Here is a 25,447-nt window from a genome sequence, read left to right as displayed (position 1 = left end):
AACAAAATTAGGCCTAAGTCAAAATTTCTGTCGAGCAACCAGCTTCAAAATTTTAACAACTAAACAAATTCAACACACACTAGGTTATTTCGACACAAGAAATTACAATCTCAACACACCATATAACTTATTGTGTCTTAAGCTATCTATATTCATCATAGATCTTAATTTCTTGAACACGTCGACCTGCACTCCTTTTGTCATGATGTCTACAATCTGATTCTCAATTTTGCAGTGTTCCAAGTTTAGCTTCCCTTTTTCTACCTGCCGTTGAAGATAATGAAACCTTATTTTGATGTGCTTGCTTCGTCGATGTGCTATCAAATTCTTCGGCAGATTTATAGCTGACATGTTATCAATCTTCATGGTGATTGCTCCATGATTCTTCCGTGTAATCTCTTTGACCAAGTTCTCCATCCATGTTGCTTGACATGCACAAGGAGAAGCATTTATGTACTGTTCTTCACATTGCGACAGTCGAGAGTTCCTTTGAGATACCTTTGTATCCTCTTCATTGCTGCTAGGTGTGATACCTTTGGCTTCTGCATAAATTTACTCACCATACCTACACTGTATTCTAGATCAGGCCTTAGGTGACAAAGGTATCTTAATGACCCAATAAGTCTTCTGTACCTTGTAGGGTCGACATTATCTTCATCTGGATCTTTTGACAGTTGCAGTCTTGGTTTAGCAGGTGTCGAAGTCGAGTTGCACTCTTCCATCTCAAATATCTCGAGTATTTCACTTGCATAACTTCTAGGATGTATCATCAAACCTCTACTACTCTTGTAGAGTGTGATTCCAATGAAATATGAAATATTCCCTAGATCAGACATTTCAAATTACTTGCTAAGATCACCTTCGAAGTCTTTGATCTCTTTCTGGCAGCTACCTGTTATCAACAAGTCATCAACATAGAGACATAGTATAAGCAATTCACTCTTACTTTTCCTTATATATATATATATATATATATATATATATATATATATATATATTCTATTCTCAATTGAGTTCATACAGGGTTTTATGCAGCCTGTACACCTTTCTTTCTCCACGTTGTTTCACAAAACCAACTGGTTGTGCAACATAAACTTCTTCATCTAAGGTGCCATTCAGGAATGCGCATTTCACATCTATCTGACGTATGTGCCAATTATTCATGTTTCCTAGACCAACAACCATCTTGATTGTTTCGATCCTAACAATAGGTGAAAACACTTCATTGATTACGCTTTAATATTCAATATATATTTATGTTTAACGATGTTAATATTAGTCTTTTAAATTAGAATTAACAAATTTTAATATTTAAAAAAATGTGTTTAGAAATACAAAAATAAATAAATTTAAAGTTAAAACAAATAGACTATATTCTTATTACTTGAAACTTAATGTATTACAATTTTTTATTTAAAGAGGTGCAACACAAGGACTTAATGTAGTAATATTTACAAGCTTATGGTTAACAGATCGTGTCTCTATCTAAATCAGATAGTTGGATCATTCCAGAGTAATTTTTTGCCCGATAAAGGGACAACTGACATGCCATTATCCTCTAAGAAGCAATTCATTCTATGCATAAATCTAAAAAGAAAAAGAGGACATTGTGTTCAAAATAGATCTTGAAAAGGTCTATGATCATGTTAATTGGGATTTTTTGAAATTTTGTTTAAAGAAAAATGAGTTTCCTCCCATAACTATCTCCTCTACGTCTATTCCTTAGAATGGGAGATGACTACCAAATTTTGTTCCGACTAGAGGATTACGACAATGTGACGCTCTTTCACCATGTCTCTGTGTTCTCTGTATGAAATTAGACAATCATCAGGGAAGTTAATGAAGACCATTGGAAATCTGTCAGGTTATCTTTTAATGGATCATGTCTATTGCATTTTTTTTTGCAGATGATGTTGTTCTTTTCGCGAAGGTTTCTAACTCCCAGGCAAGGATAACTTTTGATATCTTGAATCGTTTTTCCATGTTTTATGGCCTTAAAGTGAATTTTTATAAATCAAAAATGTGTTCTTCTCAGCTACCAATAAGAGGAGTAAAATGGATTTAATTGTCTCTAACACTGGTATCAAGTGAACTCTTACTCTAGAGAAATACTAGGGTTTCCCTATGTTGCATGGTCATCTTCAACGCGAGGAATTTAAGTTTCTAGAGGAGAAAGTCATTCAGAGTTTAGCATCTTGGAAAGATAAATTGTTAAACAAGGTTGTTCGTTTGACTTTGGTTAGGTTTGTCCTGAACTTCGTTTCAAATTATTATATGTAAGTGGCTTTGCTACCTCAAACAACTTTTGATTTTATTGATAGGATGTCTAGGAGTTATTTGTTGAAATGTAATTCAAACTCTGATGTGCATCTCGTTGGCTGGAATAAAATCCCTATGCCTAAGAAGTTGGATGGTCTTGGGATCCGAAAAGCAAGAGAGACATTACTTCTATGTTAGGTAAGCTGGTTTGGGGTCTCAGTCGAGAATGTGATTCTCTATGGGTCCATGTTTTTAAGCATAAGTACATACGTGAATAAACATTCCTTCATATGAAAAAGAAACTTGAATCAGTCATTAAGAGTGCAATTATGAAAGTTTGCTATGCTTTTAAAGATGTATTTGAATTTAGATTAGGGGAAGGGAAATCCTCTTTTTGATTTTCCAATTGGCCAGAGATCAGGAAATTAGCAGAGCCGGTTCTCTATGTGGATATCCATGATTTGGAAATGCGAGTGAATGGTGTTTACTTGGATGAGTATTTGAACTTCAATTCATTATATGCTAATAACCCTCTAGGTGTTTGTGACCTCCTAGAAGCATTTCCCATTTGTTTGAATTCTATGGTGCCTAGTCGGTTAACTTGGAAAAGCAATTTAGATGGTATCTATACTGCTCGGGATGGTTACTATTGGCTCAAAAGACTTGAAGTTGTTATGAATACAACAAATAATAACCCTTGGAAGTGGGTGTGTCATATTCCTACTCTTGAGAAGGTGAAATTCTTCCTTTGGACAACTTTATATAAGTCTATTCCTAAGAGATCGATTTTGTGTCATCGTGGTATGCTCCAAACGGATCTATGTCCTAAATGCAATCAAGAAGCTGAGACAACTCTACACTCTTTGAGAGACTGTGAATTTGCTACTCGCTTTTGGAAATCTATTAGCTTTTTGGGCCCAATATTTTCCCAAGGGGATATTTTATATGATTGGGTTGGACATGGAATCGACGGTGACTCTATATTTTTTACGATGAATCATCACAATGAATTATGCTAATTTGTTAGCTAAATGTTTTCTCAAGCATAATCTGTCTCATCCAATGAGAACACTCACGTGGAATGCACATAAAGATAGTAATGTGATTTTGAATGTTGATGGTAGTAGCCTCGGTAAACTCGGAGTCTCAAATTTTGGTGGATTGATTCAAAATGTTGATTGTGCTTGTGTTCACAGTTTTGTGAGTAATATTGGTTATTCCAACATTCTTCACGTTGAGGTGGTGACGCTATATTATGGTTCGTGTATGGCCTTGGAACATGGTATCAAGGACTTGATGCGTTATTCTGACTCTGACACTGCTATCAAGCTTATTTGAGAATCAGTTAAAGTTTGACATTACTATTTCACGATTCTTCATAATATTTAAGAGCTTCTCACTAGAAAATTACAAGTTCAAATATATCATACTCTTAGGGAGATGAATGTTTGCGCTAACTATCTAACAAAACACGAGGCTGATAATAATGCGGCGTAGTGGTCTTTTGCTTAGTCTTCTGTAAGAATCATTACTCTATTAGTTTTTGATGCTAATGAAACTTTATTTTCTAGATAATTTTTTTTCACTTGTAAAAAAAAACTCTTTATCTGATATCTTACCTTTATTTTGTCAAGTGCCATCAATATTTTTGAATTAGACATACTGGTTATATTGTAATAAGTTATTTTTCAATAAATTAAACACACTATGAGTTTTTCGTATAAAAACTCTAATTGAAAGTTTTTGGTTTATACTCATAAAACAAAAATAATAATTGGGCTATACTAAGGCTGATGGGTCCCTTTTGTTGGTCCACTTTGTTTCTTTCTCCATAAAGCAAAAGGGTAACCGACCACCTCTCTCACACCCCTAAATTCAGCAATGGGTCCTCCCTCTCCATTCTAATTGTTTCTTCTTTTCTATTTTTCCCCTTTTACTATAATTCATAAAATATTTTTTTCATGTCATACACACATCATACATTACGTCAAGGAGAAATTGAATCTAAATAGCCTCTTACAATAATTATTTCTATCAACACGCTGCTAATCTAAAATTTGTTAAATATAATCTATTGTTAGTTGGTCCAGTGGTGATTGACGCATTTCTATTAACACGTTGGTAATCTAAAATTTGTTAAATATAATCTATTGTTAGTTGGTCCATTGATGATTGACGCTGAATTTGGTAGGGAAAACCACAGTTCCCGCAACTGTGATCGGGAGGGGGCTGTAACCACTTGATGTCAGAACTGACACCCGAATCAGACTAAGGGCCCGTTTGTTTTGGCTTTTTTTAAAAATGATTTTTATAGTGTTACCAAATTTTATGAAAAAAAATTTTACAAAGAAAGTTTTTGGAAAAGCTTCCAATGAAAATTTTGTTTGAATAGTTATTCTTAAAATGTGATTTTAGGTATTTCATCTATTTATGACAAAAAAATTTGGATATCAAAATTTCAAAAAATCACTTAATTTTGAAGCTATTTCAAATAGATTTTCATAAAAATCATTTTTGAAATACAACTTTTTGAAAAAATTATGATTTTGAGTAAGTTTTGGTCTTCAATTATGTATATTTATGTTATAGGATGTCAAATTAAGTGTTTCATTTTAGAAAAAACGAATATAAAAAAACTTATAATATTTTGAAAAACAGTTTTAGAAAATCTATTTTAAAAAATACAAAGAAAAAATCCATTTTTTTAAAGCTGAAACAAATTGGCCCTAAACCGGTGGTGATAATTTTTTTTTTTGTTAAATATATAATTTACATAAATCAACTAACACATATGAATTGAAGTGACATACTCATATATATTTTGTTTATAGCTAACTAAGTATTTTTTTTTTGTTAGTTTATGATCTATTACAATAATTTAAAAATAAAAATTTCAAGAGAGAAAACTTTACTGGCTTCATCCTTAAGAAATCATTCAAACAGAAGATGACAATAATGTTCAAAACATGTGCAATGAAATATTGATTGATTAGGGTACCTTTTAAAATAATAAAGAAAAGAAAAAGGGTACGTCTTATTTTTTTTAGTTTTGAGTATGGTACCTCTTATTAAACAATGTATATCACATTTAGCAAATAATAATTCGTGAGAATGAATCATATAATATGCCAATGAAGATGTTGAATTTCGGTGTGAAATGATCATCTTATTGTTTGGCATTATTTCATATCTATATTCTTTTTAAAGTTTTTAAGGTTGTTCTTCAATATTCTCTTTACACTTGCTTATTTCAACCTGGTTAAATTAGTATGATAAATACGGCCATGAATCCTCTAACTTTCACTTCTCTATCTTTCTCTAATTTTCTCTCTATCTTTCTCTTAATTTACTTTCTCTCACTAATTTTTTCCTCCAAAATTAATATCATTATCTCTTTTCTATCATACAAATATTGCCTAAAGTCACTCTAACTTTCTCTCCTTAAAATTAAAGGATCTTTACCCGACAAATACACCCTTCACTTATTATTATAAGTAAATTTGGTTTTTTATTTAATTGATGTATCTAGTTCTTATATAGGCTCTGTTTGGTAAGACATAATTTTGAGCTTATGTCTCATATGACAATTTATACCTATTTGATGACGGTCTTTTTATCACTAACTTATACCTTATTTTACTAGCTTATAGTTTATTTTTCAGACGCTATTTTATTTAGCGTTTTAGCTTATAGCTTATTATTTTTTCTTCCTTTTTTATCCTTATTATTTTAGCATAAACTCATTTTTATCCTTTATAATTTATTTTAATTTTAAATTAAATAATTATGTATTAAATATCTTTTATGTTATTTTATATTTATAAGTTACTTGAACCTCTAATTTTACCACACACTTCAATTATGTTATTAGTTATCAGTCTCAATCACCAGTCATAAGCTATAAGCCACCAGTCATCAGCTATAAACTATCAGCTAACTTATCAGTCAACTGTTATTTTAGCCAAACGGACCCATAATCTAAATATATAAATTATTAAGTGAACTGAAAAATGAAATTTTATTAATAATAAATAATAATATTTTTACTAAATTATCTTTTGTATTATCATTATTCTAAATATGACAAATGTATCATAAAAAAAATTAAATTGTAGATACTAATTAAATGATATAATTTGGTTAATTCATATCATTTTATTAACAATACAAGTAGACAACATATCTATTTGAAGTTTATTCATGGATGTAGTTGCCCTAGCTAGCTCATGTAACCTATATTAGTTTGTCTCATGTCTTAAAAGAAATGCAAAATTCAATTATTATAATTTTATGTGAATAAAGTTAAATAATTATTAAACATATGTCACATGTCTTTGATATATGTGTCATTTATACATAAAATTATATTAATGGAGAAAATAGAGAGAGAGAAAAATGGAGAGGATCCTATCTCCGCTTCACTTCCTTCGCCGTTAAAAAATGCATAAGATACAACTTTGATACCAGCAATATCACTACTCTGATATTTCAAGCCCACTCCAATACACATCATACTATCGAAATGAAGTTATTGAACGAGTGTAACTCATGGTGTAACTCATCGAATCAGATGTAATTTGACCTTATATATATATATACTTTATTATTATATAAAATAAATGTTTATCAATTTAAAAAAATACATCAATGTTAAACGATTGCATATTTAATGTAAGTGTACGTTTATTTTATAATTCTACAATAATATTTTTGAAAACATTTAAATATTCTTAAAAACTTAAAATGATATAATATTTTATACTTGATATATTTATTTTTTATTAACAATGCGGGTAACAGGTACGGGTATGGGTACTTACATAGCCATAAGGCATGGGTATACGTGCTAAAGTTGTTACTCAATCGGGTATGAGCTCGGGTACAAGGATTTTTCTAATTGCAGATATGGGGATAAGTACTATAATACCCTACCTATACTCTGGTCATATCCATCACTAATTAAGCATCACTGTCCATGCTTGACCATAATTTTGAGTCCAAGAAAAGATAACAAGTAGGTCAAATTCACCACAGAAAAACCGCGGATATACTATAGGTAGATACCCACTCTAGACCAGGACGTAAGTTGGAAAATCTTAACCTCGACGATCGAAAAGGGCCCCACCGAAGCATTGTAAAGAGGAATTTGAAGAGCCCAAAAATCAATGGTTGACGTCAAGCTATGTCCTTGAAGTTGCTGACCATTCTAACATATATTAATAGGAAAATCAAAAGCGGACACATCAAAAATCATCTAACCAAAGAAGACGCCTCAGTGAGCAAATTAGACTCAACCCGACATTCTAGGAAAGACAACAATTGAAGACTTCAGACACAATCTGACCATTCCGAGCCACCGTCGAAGGTTATACGCCTCGTTAGTTTAATTCTTTCTATGTTGTGTGCTTCTTTGTCTCTATCTGCTAGGATTTCCGAAATAAGGGAGTGAAGATAAAATGCATGAGTACACTTCTGATACAAACTTAACGTATCTATGCGATTCTGATACGACTTTAGAGTATTACGAGGCTATTATGTACTAGATACATAACACATTTCTACGATTTTGACACAACTTAAAAGCATCGCATGCATGAATTTGTATCTGATACAGACTTAACACATCTATGCGATTCTGATACGGCTTAAGCACATTCCATGCCTGAATGTGTATCCGATACAGACTTAACACATCTATGCGGTTCAAATATGGCTTGAGCATACTCCATGTTGGAAAGCATATCCGATACAGACTTAACACATTTATGCGATTAGGAAATGGCTTAAACGCACACTCGCTTCAGAGGCTTATAATCGCATTTCTGTGTAAATGGTGCATCCCTAGCATTTAGCAAATCCCAAGGCGTTGGTCGTGAAGCCCAAATATGTCCACCTCTATCCGAGCCAAGTCTCAGGGGTAGAGACGGGGATCCTACCCTTAATCGGGGAACAATCATCTGTAACATGGAGCGTGATACAAAGTACGACTACATGACGTCAACTTCATCAATCCCAAGCCTCATCCCAGAAAACACAAGCAAATTCACTAAATAAGACATGCATATCAATACACTACTACAATAAATGCTAAATACAACGAACGAATTTAACAACTCAATATCTACTTACCAGTATTTTATGATGCTCTTTTATTAACAACATACTTAGTTACAAATATGGTTTGTTATTATTGAGTAGGTATTATACCCATCTTTATCTGTGGGTAACCTAGCCCTAACCTCTTTACTTTATTATTACTATTATTATCTTCTTTCTCTTCATATTAAAGGATTACACATTTCACTTTTTATAAAAATGGAAATGCTCCACAAACAAACTACCATTATAATTTCCCTTAACATGAGAATCATTGGCAACTATACTTTCTGAATTTGGCTTAGAACCTTTACGATGTCTTGGTGGTAAGTAATCACTGTCTTCACTCTCAGACATCTGCAAGGACTTACGCTGCTTCTGAAGATTTACACAATGAGGACACAAACTAGGCTTCCATGCACCATTACATTTTCTCACTTCATCAAACATGTAAAACAAAGATGAACTAGGGTGTTTCTCTGGGCCATCTATGGTAAACATCAATCCCAAACCATTTGATACTTGAATCTTTACAACCACAGAAAGGCCAATATCCGCTTTTTGACTGAAAGTTTCCATCATCAATAGCAAAATAGTGCGTCACAGTCACTATATAGGGATTTGGATCATATTTTCTCTTTTTCTTAGACTCTATAACAACAAGACCTCCCATCCTTCCTTTACCATAGAGAAAGGTTGTTAATTCCGTGACACCTCCCGATGCATTGATCCTTCGGTTGCAATCATTATCCCAAATGGAAACTGTGATGCCTCCATCTCTATCTGTAACAACGTTGATAAAAGGCTTAGGTATCTCAATATACCCGCCTCAGTTTTTCTTACTGTAATTTTAACATCAACAACAGTGGAACTGGAACCATTGTCTACATCATGGAGAGATAGTGATGCCATTAGGCAATTCATGCCAAAACTTCTCTCAAGTTTGAGTTCACATGCAGTCGACATACCTACCTCGTATAACATCTTTGTCACATTGTGAAGTTTATCATCTCTGGAATTACCTTTGTCCTTCGATTTTGTCACTTTGATTAATGCGTATCTTCCTAGTTGTACATGGCATGGATAAATCATGTCGTCGCTGAAGAGATTGGCGCCGTTGAGACTATTTCCCATGTCAAATTATATTGTACCTACAACACAAATGATCATGAATTACATCTAGGTCGTATGTTGAAGATCAAATTTTTGTTTAGAAAAATATTTTACATGATAGCAGAAGTAGAGACTTGAAGTTGAAGATACCAAATTTGTAGGACTCGGAAAAAGTTGCTTCTAACTCTGCTCTTGCTTGCTTTGCACTCTTAGGTGGTTAATGCTCATATGAAAATAATGTATAAATACACAGTAATTAGAATCCATGCAATTTAAAATGAAATATAATTAAGCATTATTCCAACGCAAATTATTAGAAAATTATTTGACGGGATCTAATTCTTGTTACCACTTCAGGTTTTGAATGTACACTATCTCGTTTTCTTGATTGATGTTAATTAATTCACAGCATCTTTGATCGGAATTGGGTTCAAAGTTATTTTGATTTGATTATGTGAGATATTTGATCGAACTTTAGTATGGTCGAAGGGTAGTTTTTCGGTTCGACGGGATTAAGCATGAAGTCGAAGGTTGTTCACATGCTGGTGTCGAAGATGCTAGGATTGTTAGCATGTTAAATTAGGTTTTAGTGTTTAAACTCTAATTTGTTAAGTTAGCTTGTTTATTAAGTTAGCTTGTGTAATGGGCCTTGTGGAAAATGCCCATTAGTTAGTATGTTGGGTTTTATTGTAAATAGCATACTAGTCTCTCATCATTGCACGCTGCAAATCCTAATTTAGGGTGAGAGAGGTTATTTGTTATTCTTGTAAACTTGTTTTCTAAGAGAAAGTAAAAGAATAACAGTTATAACCAATTCTTGTGTTCTTCTTCTTCCTTGTTCTTTATTCATCCCTTGTTTTATACTTTTTTATTGGCATTAAATTCCCAACAAATTGGTGCGGTGAGCATGGAGAAGATGCATTCAACAAAGTATGAGATTGAAAAGTTCACAGGAGTGAATGAATTCGGTCTGTGGCGCTTGAAGATGAAAGCCCTACTGGTTTAGAAAGGTTGCTTGGAAGCGTTGAAGGGAGAGGCAACCATGAATGCTGCATTAATGGCAGCGGAGACAACGACTATAATCGAGAAAGCACACAACGCAATTTTGTTGAGCCTTGGTGAGAAGGTTCTCAGACAGGTATCAAAGGAGACGACGGCGTCAGGGTTATGGACGAAACTTGAAAGTTTGTACATGACAAAATCACTGGTAAATCGACTCTACCTGAAGCAAGCTTTGTATTCATTCAAGATGATTGAAGACAAAGTGTTAGCTGAGCAGTTGGATATGTTCAGCAAGCTGAGAGTGGTTGATCGTCGTTCCTGTCCAAGAACCATTGAAAAGGTCTTGTCAAGAGAGGGCAAATGACTAATAAGGAAAATCTTAGAGCAAATGATGGAAAAAGATTTATTGAGTCCCTTCAAAAAATTTATGATGCGATCCTGAATCTTATACTTGCGAAGGTCCGATGCGGCACCACATATGCAAGGGATAACACACGTACAATCGCGGGTCGGGCGTAAAGAATCAATATGCTCCCATAAAGATGTGAGTTTTGTGAAGTAGTTAGAAACATCTAAAGTGCCCTGTTGAAAATTGGTCAGAGTATTTTGCAGATCAGAAATTTTGAAGATATCTCCTTGAGAGAAACGGTTTTCCAAATTCGTCCATACGTCATGAGCATTGTCAATCCATAAGGCAGATTGCACAATGGTTTCTGAAATGAGATGTTGTAGCCAAGATAAAACCATATTATTACAGCTCAACCATGGATCATAAAGAGACTTACCAGGAGAAGGCTGAGAAAATGTGCCATCTACAAAGCGAAGCTTGTTCTTTGAGATTAGCGAAACCTTCATAGCGCGACACCGGGAGTTATAGTTGTCATGGTTGAGAAGAGGAGTGACGAGGACGAGTGAAAGGTTCTCATTGGGATGAGGATAATAGGGGTTTGATGGGTTCGTTGCGAAATCGGCGAATGGAAGTGGATCCATGAGGGAATTTGAAGGTTGAGGAAAAGAGAAAGATAGGGTTTTGGAAAGGGAAAGAGAAAGATAGGGTTTTATTCCTTTGTCATACTCTTATGTGAAATTTCACATGTATAAACTTGGATATATGAAAAAGGACTTACAAATTAGTTAAATCACTAACTTACTCACTCTTTTCTCCTATATAAAGTTAGATAGTGGTTTGTCAAGAAAGTTTTCCTTAAATAAAATGTCGCAGTTAGGAGTTTGTTAGAGATCCAAGTTCAATGGACTATTAGAGAATATGCTCTCTACTTCAACTATAAGTAGCTTTTGTACTTGTTTCATATTTTTTTTTGACGGGCACTTGTTTCATATTATAATGCATACAGATGCACATATTAGTGATTAAAAGACATAAAAATGAGAATGCAATGTACAAGTGTTTTTCTACCTATCCTTTGTTATGAGAGTTATAAGACAAGGGGGTGTGGAATACAGAAATTTACTTACAAATATTTTAAAACGTACTTGGTTACAAATATGGTTTATTATTAGAGTAATGCTATTTAGTACGAAGGATTTTGAACCAGAAACACAAGAATGTACATGTGTCATTAATTTAGTGGATAATTTTTAATTTATTATTAAGTAAATTTCTTTTTTAATAGGGATTATGAGATAGTTGTGATAAAGAATGGTTAAGATTTATTCTTGCTTTTCTTGTTTTTACTTTTTCTTACTAATAAGCACTTTCCTTATTATTATTATTGACTACACATGAGTTAGGTATGGTACCCATCTTTATTAATAAACATACCTCTTTATTTTATTATTACCAATATTTTCTTTCTCTTCATATTACAGGATTACATATTTCAGTTTTTATAAAAATGGAAATACTTCCCAAACAAACTACCAGCATAATTCCCCTTAACGTAAGATTCATTGGTAATCACACTTTCTGACTTCTGGTTATAACCTCTACCATGTACATGTCTCGATGGTAAATAACCATTGTCTTCACTCTCAGACGTCTGCGAGGAGGACTTACGCTGCTTCTGAAGTTTTGCACAATGAGGACACAAACTAGGCTTCCACGCACCATTACATTTTCTCACTTCATCAAACATGTAAAACAATGACGAACTAGGGTGTTTCTCTGGGCCTTCAACATTAATTTTCAATCCCAAATAATCGGATGCTTGAATCTTTACGACCACAGAAAGGCCAATGTCCATTTTTTGGCGGAAAAAATTCCCGTCATCAACTGCAAAATAGTGTACCACAGTCACCATATAGGGTCTAGGATCATTTATACTCTTTTTCTTAGTCTCTATAACAAGAAGACCTCCCCTCCTTCCTTTACCATAGAGATGGGTTCTTAATTCCGTGACACCTCCCCATGCATTGATGGTTCTGTTGCAATCACGAAAACCCCAAAAGGAATGGATCATTTCTTCATCTTTTTCATCTTCTTCACTTGAACCAAAGCTGATATCAGAACTAATAATCTGAACATACCCCGTCTCAGCTTTTCTTATTTTAATTTTAGCATCAAAGGTTAAAGGAGGATTGTCTACATCAAGAAGAGATAAGGATGCCATTTTACAATCCATGTGAAAACTTGTCTCCAATTTGAGTTCACATTTGGACGACTCACCTACGACATATAACATCTTGGTCACATTCGGAAGTTGATCATCATCGTAATTAGCATTTTTGTCCTTTGTTTTTGTCACACCGATGGATGCATATCTTCCTAGTTGTACATGGCATGGATAATTCATGTCGTCGCCGAAGAGACTAACCCCGTTGAGACTATTTCCCATGTCGAATTATGATGTATAGCTGCAACACAAATTCGGTAAATAAGAATTATAATAGGAGCAATATATCATAAATGATCACAATGTTACTGCAGTCAAAAGAAATGTTTCTTAACATCTCTTGAAGATTTAGGAATATACTAAAGGGTATTATACGCATAGTTTTAAATTGCGGACTGCATCATCTAATGCGGCCGCAATATTGCAGTTGCGTTATTAGTGCCTGCATCCGCTACAGGCCGCAATTGCGATGTGATCGTAAATCTTATTAAAAACTGCATCATAACACCACAACGACCGCATTATTAATGATATATATATCTAGAGGTAAAATATGTTTGTTCGTTTTTTATAGATATATATTTTTTTAAAGAAATATATATCTAGAGGTAAAATATGTTTGTTCGTTTTTTATAGACAAATTGAAAGATATATGAAATATAAAGTAAATAATAAAGTATAATATTTTATGCTCTAAAAAATAAATTCACGCTGCCCGCAATCTGCGTTACAGTAGCTGCAATAACCGCAACTACAGTGACCGCAACCGCAATTTGAAACTATGATTATACGTACAAATTCATCATTCTCTTAAAAATTCAGTAACATTTCTATGTAAAATTTATTTTTTGTATAGCAACTAAATATATAGATAAAAAAAGGCCAGAATATGCTACCAAAGTTCAAAGCAATTGTTAAAGGAATTGTAAACAGGATAGCAGAAGAGAAGCAGTATCAATCTGAAAAACTAAATTAGTACAACAGTATCAAAGAAAAATACATAATTCATATTAAGCGAAAGCTAGATCTCACCTCTAGATATATATTTCTTTAAAAAAATATTTTACTTAATATCAAAAGTGGAGACTTGAAGTTGAAGATACCTAATTTTTAGGACTATTGTAAAAGTTGCACTGCACTATGCGGTTGTTTGCTTTGCACTCTTAGGTTGATAATGTCCATATGAAAAAATGTATAAATACACAGAAAATAGAATCAATTCATTTAAAATGAAAGAGGATTAATTAAGCATTATTCCAATGAAGATTATTAGAGGGCATCTAATTCTTGTCGATCTTATCTTCTACACCACTAATTCACTTTTGGGACGGAATTGGGTTCAAAGTTATTTTGATTTGATTAGATTATGCTTCACCTTTGGCAGAAAATCCTCTTGTATATCAAGAATTTTGTTTTGTTGACATATCTTGGCTCATTGTGCATGAGTTGATTAATTCAAAACATTCCTCTTTCTAGCATTGATCCGATTCAGCATCTTACCATAGAACTTGTAGTTGATAACTTGATATAAACTCCAAAGAACACCATCCACCCAACCCCGAGTTTGACCGAAAAAATCCGCTTTATGAATTGGAATTAGATGCCATATTTCTCTTAGGAACAGAATTGGATGCCATCTTCATTGAATTCATATATATGGTCCTAGGTAGTATTCAATTAATTCTTGTGCAATTATTTTTATATTTCCATGGGAAATAGTTTTCCTCTTAACCAATACATAAATGTCGGAACTAATGCTAGCATCCAATTTAGAAAAGATCAAGATCAAATCTCTGGAGAAGGAAAAGTTGAAAATTGGAATGTGTCATACTGCATAGGTAGTAGTAAAAATGTTCAACTCCTCTTGAAGAAATCATATGGCAAAGATGGTAGTATGAAGCTCTTACAATTCCATTTCAATGTACCGAGTTTAGCTACATTTGTTATCGGTAGAGCTAAAAACAAAGATCTTCTTAATCAAATAGGTGACTTTGGAAAAACTTGCGGAACAAGTTTTTTTAATGAGATCACGAATTGTTGGGGAGGGCTTACGAAAACAAATGTTATATACCATGGGAGTAAAAATACAGGGAATCTAATTGTAGTGGAGCAGAAGACAAAGAGAGGATTTGAGAAACCTTTTGTAGTGACTGTGGCACATTACTATGCTTATATTAAGAATAGTTTTATGAGTCCAAAGAAATATGAAGTTGGTCTTTCAATGGAGGTAGATATTAGAGTGTTAAATAATGATTTGGATGTTACAATAAAAGGCCCTTATGAGCACCTTTCTTTGGAATTGCTTCAAATGTTTAAAGAAGTATCAAAAACAAAAATATGGTTCTGGACCATGCGCCCATATGAAACTCATAGTAGATTGTACAATACTGATCATGATGAGTACGAACAGAAGGTTGCGACTGAGACTGAGAATGATGATGAAGACATCAAGTATCTTCAAGAGAAGCTATCTTCAAGAGCAAAAGGGTCATTTAGCAGAAGAGCTATTAATAATGACGGAACTTTTAACGGTAATGGTTGCGGCAATATGATCCAGGGAGACTTTAACCAGTTTACTATATATAGAAAATAATAAAATGAAATAATTAACTGCTAAGGGTAGCACAATAATGTTCAAGCATAATATAACAAAAGACTGCCTAGTGTATTTGAATTACTTTCTTTGTTGTTTACAGTTTCGTTCCAGTGTACATACTAGCTGTATCCTTTTCTTGCATTGTGAATAAATAAAAACGTAATGATCAGTGGGCATTTGTTAGAGATAACCTTAACAGTTAATTATTTCATTTTATTACTTTCTATATATAGTAAATTGGTTAAAGTCTCCCTGGATCATATTGCCGCTACCATTACCGTTAAAAGTTCCGTCGTTATTAATAGCCTTTCGACTAAATGACCCTTTTGCTCTTGAAGATTGCTGCTCTTCAAGAGTGGCACAATGAGGACAAGTTGAAGGCTTCCAAATTCCAGTTCTTCTTACTTCTTCCATCATATAAATTAATGCTGAAGCGGGATGTTGTGTCGGACCTTCCAACGTAGAATACAAACCCTCATTTTTTATTGATTCAACCTTTACTATAACCGAAAGGCCAATATCAATCTTAAACAGATTTACATAAAAATCATGAATAAAATAGTAGTGTGCCACAGTCACCATAAAGGGCTTTTCATCTTTACTCTTTTTCTTTCGCTCCACGACAACGAGACCTCTATTTGTTCCTTCAGTGTGATAAAAGAGAAAACTCGATTCAGTAAAACCACGCCATTCATTACCGGACTTGCTCCAGTCAAAAGTTGATTTGAGTCTCGTAACTTCAAAGTCTCCCCTTGAATAGTTGAACTTGGGCTCGAAGTCAGATGTTTCAAGGTAATTAGGTTCAACTTTTCTAATTGTAAAGTGATTATGGATCTCTAAGTTTTTATTATAATCACGTAGATTGAATGATGCAATGTTGCAATTATTACTCTCCCTATACTCCAGTTCACATTTTGACCAATCACTTACTGTGTATGTTACCTTAGTTAAGTTATTTGGTATCTCATTTTTATCTTCATCTTCTATCTTTTTCTCATCATCTACGTCTTCATCCTCATCTTCATCTTCATCGTCATCTCCATCTTCATCTTCATCGTCATCGTCATCTACATCTTCTTCTTCATCTTCATCTTCATCTTCATCTTCTTCTTCATCTTCATCTTCTAACTTACTCTCTTTTTTCTTTATTACTTTAATAGCCACATGCCTTCCTAACTTTAATTGGCATGGAAAATTCATGCCATTGCATAAACTTCCACCGAGAGCGCTATTTCCCATTCGAATATCTGCGATAAATAATTCAATAAATTAGATTGAGTAAATTTGCAGGAGCGTGATTTTAAATTGTGGTTCTGCTAGTGGATGCGGTAGCGATTGCAGATGATACGATTGCAAACATTGTTTGTCTTGGGATGGATATTGCGGCGTGAATATTTATTGAAAATATTTTAAATGCACACTTGAAAAATGCTTATAGTTAAGAATTTTTATTATATTTGATGTAGTCTCAGATGTAATTTTAATTCACATTGCAATTGCAGCTTGATGCAGACCACATCGCCAATATGTGGCCGCATTTGTAGTTCTGGATTGCAATTCAAAACTATGTACAAGAAAGAATAATTGACTACCAACATGTTGTGTATGAAAATAGAAAGTTATAGAGAAAAACTCCAAATTAACCGATGTCGAAAATATGAAGAATCATACCTTAATTACTATATAGCAAGGTCAGTAAGGATGATAATAAAAGAACTGGAAACTTTAGCTAACAAGTGCCTTCATTTTTTTTTTTTTGCTATTGTATGATGTTCCTGAGGCCATATATATAGCAAATATATAGATATATAGAAGCGTTATTCATAAGCAAGGTTGAATTATTTAAATATATAAGGGAATCATATCCTATAAATACTGCTTATAAAATCTTTTTATAAAATCTTTTCATAAACATATAATAATCAAAGGAGTGCAGGAATGATATGTTACAAATACAAACCCTAAATACAACATCTTATTTGGTCACAAACCTAATACTTTTTCCTGATATAATAAAAATTCTCCACATGCATATTACCATTATTGTTTCCATTAACCACACCACCATTGTCTATAATGCTTGTGGAATATTTTTTACCACCATAAACATGTAATGACAGAGCGTCATCATCGTAATCTTCACTCTCTGAATCGCCATGGTTGCTTACCATATTAGCACAATGAGAGCATTTTGTGAGCTTCCATATCCCGGTTTTCATCACATCATAAAACATGGAATTCAATGCTCTAGCAGGGTGTTGAACAGGTCCATGCACTCTAATATCCAAACCAGCTTCACTAGATAGCTGAATCCTTACAATCACAGAAAGACCGATATCGATTTTATTTTGACTAAAAACATTCCTACTAGTATTACTAACCGCATAATAGTGTGCCACAGTTACCTTACGAGGCTTTTCATTATTTCCGCTCTTTCTCATTTCTTCCAACACAAGAAAACCATTCTTGCTTCCACTTCCATAAAGATAAACACATGTTTCATTAACAAAACCTGCAGTGTTAGTAGTCTTGTTATTCTTTTGCTTACAATTTTTGAAGGCTCCGTTTAACTTGATCGGAGGTGTGGCCGAGTTAAGTAAAGTTTTGTCTCTCTCTACTGCAAACCAAATGTTTCCATCTGAATACATTTCGTCACCGACTTGGAAGGATACACTATTCATTTTACCATCTTTGTTTGAAACTGTTCGTAGATCGAGTATACATTTTGAATTGTCGATAGTGTAAGATGCGTTCCATTTCATGATATCGAATACTTCACCGGTATGGCCATTTACGGCTTCATGCTCTATTTTGGTCACATCAATGGCACCATTACTTCCCAGTTGTTCATGATAGCTTGGAAAATTTCCCTTACTGAGACGATTAGCAGCTTGAAGATTGCTTCCCATGTTGATATATCTTTCTTGCTTGTGATGATATATTGAATATTTATAAATATATTGATAATGGAATCTTTTCCATGTAATTTAGTTGAAGAAGCGTGAGAATAACGCAAAGTATTTATTCAATTTCAATTATATGGCCTTTATTCTCTCTTTTATTAATGATTATATTCTGGATAAGTGCTTACTTGTTTTTTCTTCTTAGAATCTTCCGCTTTTCTTTTTATCTATGATCATTTTGTTTCAATTAATTTATTTTCTACTCCACTAATTATTGATGCTTTTGACGTTTTTTTAGGGTATGTTTGGATCGGTGATATATATGGAATAGAAAGGAATGTTGTGGTAACTAATTAGATTCTATTGTTTGAATTTGTAAATAATGGATGAAATGGAATGTAACATGATAGAATCCATTTCATCCCATTTGCAATTAGATGCTAAAAATATACAATCCAAATTATTCCCCAAATATGTGCATTTATATAAGTTAAATTTAATCATGTTAATTCAAGTAAGCGAGAGAAAAGTGAGTTAGTAGCTCATATTTGCGTTTTGCCTCCTTTTATAGGGGGTTTGTTTGTTATTGAAATGTAAAAGAGATGCGGACAGCCGTAGGATGAATCTGATGGCTCTCATTGTTTCCTCCAACGGAGTCATGAATAATAATTTGTCCCATTGAGAATTGTGAATGGAAGTGTGAGATATAGAAGAATATCAAATCACTCATCTTTGAAAATTCCAAATCAAGGTGATAAGAACGGCAATTTTTATTCTGAAATTATATTTTCAACAAATAAATGTTGATGTTCTAATTTTATATAACTGATTAAAAAAATTTTCCACTTACATGTTACTTACACACCGAATAACTATTAACTAGGGAAGCTAACTAGAAACTGAATAGTAACTAAATCATACAAGGCTAACTAATTAATTAATCACTAGAACAACTATCTTTTCTAAAGTATGATACACCATTTATAATATTCATATCACCTTTGATCACAACATTACAATTGCCGTCGCCAGTAACCGACACCACTGTCTATAACAACTGCTCTATTTTATAAAAAATGCACCAATTAAAAAAAAAAAGTAAAACTCAAAAGGAAAAAAAATGAGATTTGAAGATTGGTCCATGAGCCACATTTTCTATCAATTGTTTCTTACAATTGAGGGAATAAGTTTGTTTTGATTGATTTAGTAATAAAAAATTTGAAATACGCCAATTGAAAAATAAAAAATAAAAAGTAAAAACAACATGAGCCGAGATTCGAAATACGATCCCTTCACAATTTTTCTTGTCTATTGTTATCTATTACTAAAGGAATAGGTTGTATTTATAAAAAAATAAAATAAAATGTGGTCCGCCCAAGAATTTTATCTTGAATGTTTTGTTGGTTGAGGTGAAAGTTTTATCATAAAGTATATTATATGTTGTAGTGATGATCATGGTTTTAAATTGCGGACCGTATCACTTGATGCGGCCGCAATATTGCGGTTGCGGTAGTGTCTGCATCCGCATCAGGCCGCAATTGCGGTGTGATTGCAAATCACAATAAAAACCACATCATAACACCGCATCGGCCGCATCAAGCCGCATCAGACCGCATCAGGCCGCAAGAGATTATGCAATCCTCGCAAAAATTAATTGGTCTACATTCTTTTTTAATTACATCTTAGATTTAAGATATATTTTAAAAGGATTAGTTATATTCCAAAGGGTGGCGAATTATTAATGAGATATATATGAAAATTTAGAGAGGAAATCGAAAATATGTGAAATCGAAAATAAATAATAAAATATCAGTTTTTATATTCATAAATATGAATTCACGCCGCAACGACCGCATTCCGCATCGCAACACCCGCAATAGCCGCAACCCGCATCCGCAACCGCATCCGCAATTTAAAACCATGGGGATGATGAGATGATGAAGGATCGAAGAAAAGTGCACAATCAAATACAGAAAAGAAGAATGCAGAGAAGCTGCAAGAATCTATTCAAGGAAATCTGAATTGAAGAAAAAACAATTTGCGTCTGATAGCATATTAGCAAGGAAGAAGCTCATAACTAACTTGACCTTATACATAGAAAATGTGACATATGTTTCTCTTACATTAATACAATACTACAGCTATGTGCTATATATACAAGATGGTGAAGCATCATAACAAGTCTAGTTATTTATAAATAATCATATCACCGATCACAACATTACAATTGCCGTTGCCAATAACCGAACCACCACTGTCTATAACAACTGCTCTCTTGGACTTACCACCATGACCTCGTGGTGGCGGAAAACCGACATCACCATCTTCTCTCTCCGGTTGTTGCCGCCGGAGCAGCTGCCTTTCAATGTTTGACAAGTTAGGACATAACATAGTTGGCTTCCAAATCTCGGTTTTCATTACTTGTTCAAACATGTTATGTAATGCTCCAATAGGGTGATGACTAGGGCCTTCCACAGTAACCTTCAAACCAGCTTTCTCACATGGTTCAATATTTACAATCACAGAAAGAGCAATGTCTCTTTTATTGAAACTAAAAGTATTAAAGCTACAAACAGTGTAATAGTGAGCCACAGTTACCTTACGAGGCTTTTCATTATCTCCTATCTTTCTCACCTCTTCCAACACAAGCAGACCTCTTATAGTGCCACTGCTATAATGATAAGCACGTGTTTCCATAACATAATCCGATCCAATAATACTCTTTTTAAGCTTTTTCTTACTATATTCAAATTCTCTATTTAGATTGATACAACAATCAGGAGAGGCGAGAAAAGCTTCGTCATTTTGTATTTTAAAACTAATGCAGCTATGTTGTAAATTGTAGTAAGATAACCTACAGAAGAGTTCGAAATATACTTCATTCGTAGACAATATGCCATCTTTGGTTACTTCTTTAAATGGCTTGACTTTGAATATACAGCACTCTAAACCATATATACTGTAGGACGCCTTCCACTCCCACATTGAACCTTCATATCTTTGAGATTTGGTCACATCAATGGAACTAAAACTTCCCAAATTTTCATGGTAGGTTTTAAAATCATCATCAGTTAGACGATTAACACCTTCAAGATTGTTTTTCATGTTGATTTATATGTATTCTCAGAACAAATAAACATCCAAACTGGATATGTAAGTTAAATATTGAAAAACATAGAAGCTAAATATGCCCTTATATTATAATGGATTGTTTGCATGCGTTAGTCCAACGCAATCTTATACCATTAAATTTCGTATGGCATTTTTTTTATTCTCTTTGACTAATCTAGCCATACCACTATTCTGTGTTTCCGAATATTTATACTTTATCTCACTCACCAATAATTCTTGATAATGTTAGTACCAACTACTTTTTGTTTGATTCTTCAATTATCTTTTTATTTTCTCATGTGTTTTTATGGTTCATTTGTTAGATCTTGCAATTATAAGTTTGGTGACTAATTGAATATAAAAAAGAGCATAAGTATTAGAAGCTATATGATTCACAGGCCCGGCCCAAGGGCAAGGCAAGGAAGGCCTTTGCCTTGGGCCTCACTTTTTGTTTCTATATATGAGTAGGGGTGGCAAAGCGGGCGGCCCACCCCGTTTAGGCCCACCCCATTTAAGCCCGTCCAAAAGCGGGGTGGGGCGGGGCGGGCCTACTTAGGTGTCCGAGCTCAAAAGTCATGCCCGCCCCGTTTACTAACGAGTTGGCGGGTTGGCGGGCCGGCCCGCCAATTTTTATATATTTTTTTGTTTTACAATTTTATTTACCACATAATTTACAAAAAAAAAAATTATAACCAAAAAGGTCGATATATTTTTTTAAAAAACGCACAATATAACTTCAACATAACTTAAGTCCAAACAGTTCAAAAAAATAAAACAAATAAAGATCAATTATAACAAAAAAATGAAATAAACTCAACTACAATAAAAAAGCGTATCAAAATAAATAAATAAATAATACATATCACTTTAATCCTATTTAAAAACTAACTACTAAAAAAACCCAATTAAGAATTTACATAAAACAGACAGTGATAACAATTACACCGCATAATACATCACGGTGCATAAAATATCAACACCTAACTTTCTCACTAATGAGTAATTACTTCATATAAACTTTTATATTAAGCGATTCCTTAATAGTTAAATCCAAAATTTGTCACCCTTATAGATTCATCAAATCCCTCTTTTTCTTAAAATCAACATTGATTTCTAAAGAAAACATGTGAGCTAATGTATTAACAACTTAATAATTATGCATGTTATACAACTGTTCTTTTATTTCAAGCTTTTCCAATCAACACATGTATTAGAAAGTTATAGAAAGAACGTTACAATTATAATTCAATTTGTATGTATAATAATTTAGAATACAATTCAATCAATATAATTCTAAGAGAAGAGTGATATTTTTATAGTTAAACTTATTTTAATTCTAAATAAAAAATAAATTTTTTAACAAAAAGCCCGCGGGCAAAACCCGCCCCGCCCCGCCTCGGCCCGGTTTTTTAGGCGGGTTAGGCGGGGCGGGCCAACTTAAGGTACCGAGCCGAAAACCTCAGCCCAGCCCGCCCAAAATGGCTGGTCAAACGGGCCGACCCGGCGGGCCTGACCCGTTTTGCCACCCCTATATATGAGGCCTCCAAATAAATATCTTAACAATTATATACCAGAAAATGAATACAAAACCCAATATATGTGTGGTAGCCAAGCGGTAACATAGAATCAATTTTTTCTCTCTAGGCAGGGTTCGATTCATGCTATAGTAATTTTGGAGACTCATTCTTTTCTTTTATTATTATTTATTACAAATCATCTATCATTCAATACATTGATCATTAATCTAACAACACATTTACAATATGATTAATCATTTATTTTAAAACTTATAAATATAGTTATGTTTTATTTGTCATTTGAGAAAATTATATATAATTTTGATTTTGATACATTATCTAGTTTTATTTGGACATACAAACTTGACTAAGATTTATTATTATCTCCACACTAATAAAAAAAAATATTTTAATGAATAATTTTAAATTAAATTTTTAAAATAATATTCTCTTTTTAATATAATTCTTAAATTATATAAAATGTAACATATATTTTATTATGTAATTCAAAAGTACATAAAATTAGTAAGTTTAATTCATATTATTTAGATGATAAAAAATAACATGGTTTTTTATATTAATTAAAGATTGAATTAATAAAACTAATATATTAAATTTATATTATTTAGAGATTTAATTATAGAAAATAATAATTTAAAAAATTTGTTGATGGTTTTCTTATTTTAAAATAAAAAATTTATAAAAAAATTGTTAATATATTTTTTGTTTAAAAAAAAAATTCTAAATTTTGCCTTAGGCCTCCAAATTCGTTGGGCCGGCCCTGATGATTCATAATTAGATTTTTTTTTTCTTCTAAAGTTGATGGTTTATAAGTACCACAAACTTGTTTACAAAGAAAATACTATATTTGTTGCTGCCAAGGATCGAACCCGAGACCAACAACCTACACCCCACCAACCCCGATCCATAATAAAATTAAATGCTATACAATATAGTTAAACAAGATATTGCGGAAGAATAATGCTATTATTAAAAATATACAGTCCTAATTATTCCCCAAACTAGTCGTCTACCCGTGCGATGCACGGGCATGTAATATTGAATAAACATTCTTGACAAAAATTGCTTAAAACTAATATATAAAATAGATAAATTATATATATTCCTTCATTTGGGGGAAAGCCTCCAACATTTTCAACCAAGGGCGAACAAGTGCAAGAAATTGATTAAAAAAGAAATCGGTTCAAACGATTAAAGCTGATTGCGACAAAAGAAGAACGAAAAGTACAAAAATCGAAAGAACACTCCAAAGGTGATAAACATAATTCTACCCTAAGAGTCCAAAAGGAGAGCGAGGGAGTTACTCTCCATCCCAAGACCGTAATGAGTTTCAACAAAATCGAGCGCAACCTAAACATCCTTTATGTGCTCGATTTTGGAGAGCCAAATCCCTAAATCCATGCAAAAGTCTCCCAAATTGAAAGAATACAATAGGAAAGGAGATCTCGACGAGCACGTGCAACCTGTCAACGACCGACTGAACTACTATTGCAATGACGATGCTTCCAAATGTAAGTTATTGGCATTGACGCTGTTAGATCGGCACAACTATGGTTCAACAACCTCCCTAACAATTGCATCTAGTCATGGACAGATTTTTGTGATCGACTTACCGCACATTTTTACCACATGGAAAAGACAAACTAATTACCATAGCCTCCCTCAACTTCATCATGCAAGGAGAAAAAGAGATCCTACAGTTCTACATTGATCGATTCACTCAAGTCACAACAGAACTAGAGGGAAGCAAAAAATCTCTTCAATGCTGGATCTTCGAGAATGGCTTCCTTTGTGACTATCGTATTTGAACCAAGCTAGGAAAGAAAAAGGTGAAGACGACTCAAGAAATGTTAAACCTAGCTCAACCCTATATAACGTTAGAAGAGAAACCGAATACTCGATTCGGTAATGTGGCCTTATCCATTGATGCTAATCCCGAGCGCCCAACAGGAAAAGATCCTTGTAGGTGGACATAGGATACCAACAAAGGTACATACAACCGATACGATAGGTATACATACTCCTCTAAACACTTCCCCGGGACGAATGCACAAAGTATGTGTGAATACCGAGTTTAGGAAAGTAGGAACCCAACCTCCTAACACAGTGCGAGAATTCGCCCGGAATGATAGATCAAAGTATTGTTGTTTCCATAGGGGACATGGCCATAACATTGATGATTGCATAAAGCTCAAAGATGCTATTGAATCTTTGATCAAGAGGGAACGTCTTTCCGAATACGTTCAAGACAGAAGA

General features: G+C 33.4%; 3 protein-coding genes across 3 annotated transcripts; 1 reads left to right on the top strand and 2 right to left on the bottom strand.

The window, feature by feature from the left end:
- Positions 1-2,726: 2,726 nt before the first annotated feature.
- LOC131636671 (uncharacterized) lies at positions 2,727-3,597 on the top strand. The gene is made up of 2 exons (XM_058907284.1): positions 2,727-3,212; positions 3,304-3,597. Exons 1-2 carry the CDS (start codon positions 2,727-2,729, stop codon positions 3,595-3,597), a joined length of 780 nt encoding a protein of 259 aa, XP_058763267.1.
- Positions 3,598-15,807: 12,210 nt separating this feature from the next.
- On the bottom strand, positions 15,808-18,591 carry LOC131636655 (uncharacterized). The gene is made up of 2 exons (XM_058907264.1): positions 17,311-18,591; positions 15,808-16,886 (listed from the first exon to the last, which is right to left on the bottom strand). Exon 2 carries the CDS (start codon positions 16,876-16,878, stop codon positions 15,856-15,858), a length of 1,023 nt encoding a protein of 340 aa, XP_058763247.1. The 5' UTR covers positions 16,879-16,886; positions 17,311-18,591; the 3' UTR covers positions 15,808-15,855.
- A 1,932-nt stretch (positions 18,592-20,523) lies between these two features.
- On the bottom strand, positions 20,524-21,729 carry LOC131636659 (uncharacterized). Its single transcript, XM_058907268.1, has 2 exons — positions 21,141-21,729; positions 20,524-21,023 (listed from the first exon to the last, which is right to left on the bottom strand). Exons 1-2 carry the CDS (start codon positions 21,645-21,647, stop codon positions 20,730-20,732), a joined length of 801 nt encoding a protein of 266 aa, XP_058763251.1. The 5' UTR covers positions 21,648-21,729; the 3' UTR covers positions 20,524-20,729.
- Between the last annotated feature and the right edge of the window lie 3,718 nt (positions 21,730-25,447).

Source organism: Vicia villosa, unplaced genomic scaffold (genome assembly GCF_029867415.1).
Source record: "Vicia villosa cultivar HV-30 ecotype Madison, WI unplaced genomic scaffold, Vvil1.0 ctg.001801F_1_1, whole genome shotgun sequence".
Classification (NCBI taxonomy): domain Eukaryota; kingdom Viridiplantae; phylum Streptophyta; class Magnoliopsida; order Fabales; family Fabaceae; genus Vicia; species Vicia villosa.
The sequence above is the reverse complement of the archived record's forward strand: the minus strand, read 5'-3'. Positions and strand labels throughout refer to the sequence as shown.

Excerpts from the sequence above, each read along its gene's own strand:
- LOC131636671 (XM_058907284.1), top strand. The coding sequence starts at position 2,727 with ATGCGAGTGAATGGTGTTTACTTGGATGAGTATTTGAACTTCAATTCA. Across the intron at positions 3,213-3,303 it reads GGGATATTTTATATGATTGG|CATAATCTGTCTCATCCAAT; the intron begins GTTGGACATGGA and ends TGTTTTCTCAAG.
- LOC131636655 (XM_058907264.1), bottom strand. The coding sequence starts at position 16,878 with ATGGGAAATAGCGCTCTCGGTGGAAGTTTATGCAATGGCATGAATTTT.
- LOC131636659 (XM_058907268.1), bottom strand. The coding sequence starts at position 21,647 with ATGAAAAACAATCTTGAAGGTGTTAATCGTCTAACTGATGATGATTTT. Across the intron at positions 21,024-21,140 it reads ATAATGAAAAGCCTCGTAAG|GTTACTGTGGAAGGCCCTAG; the intron begins GTAACTGTGGCT and ends GCTGGTTTGAAG.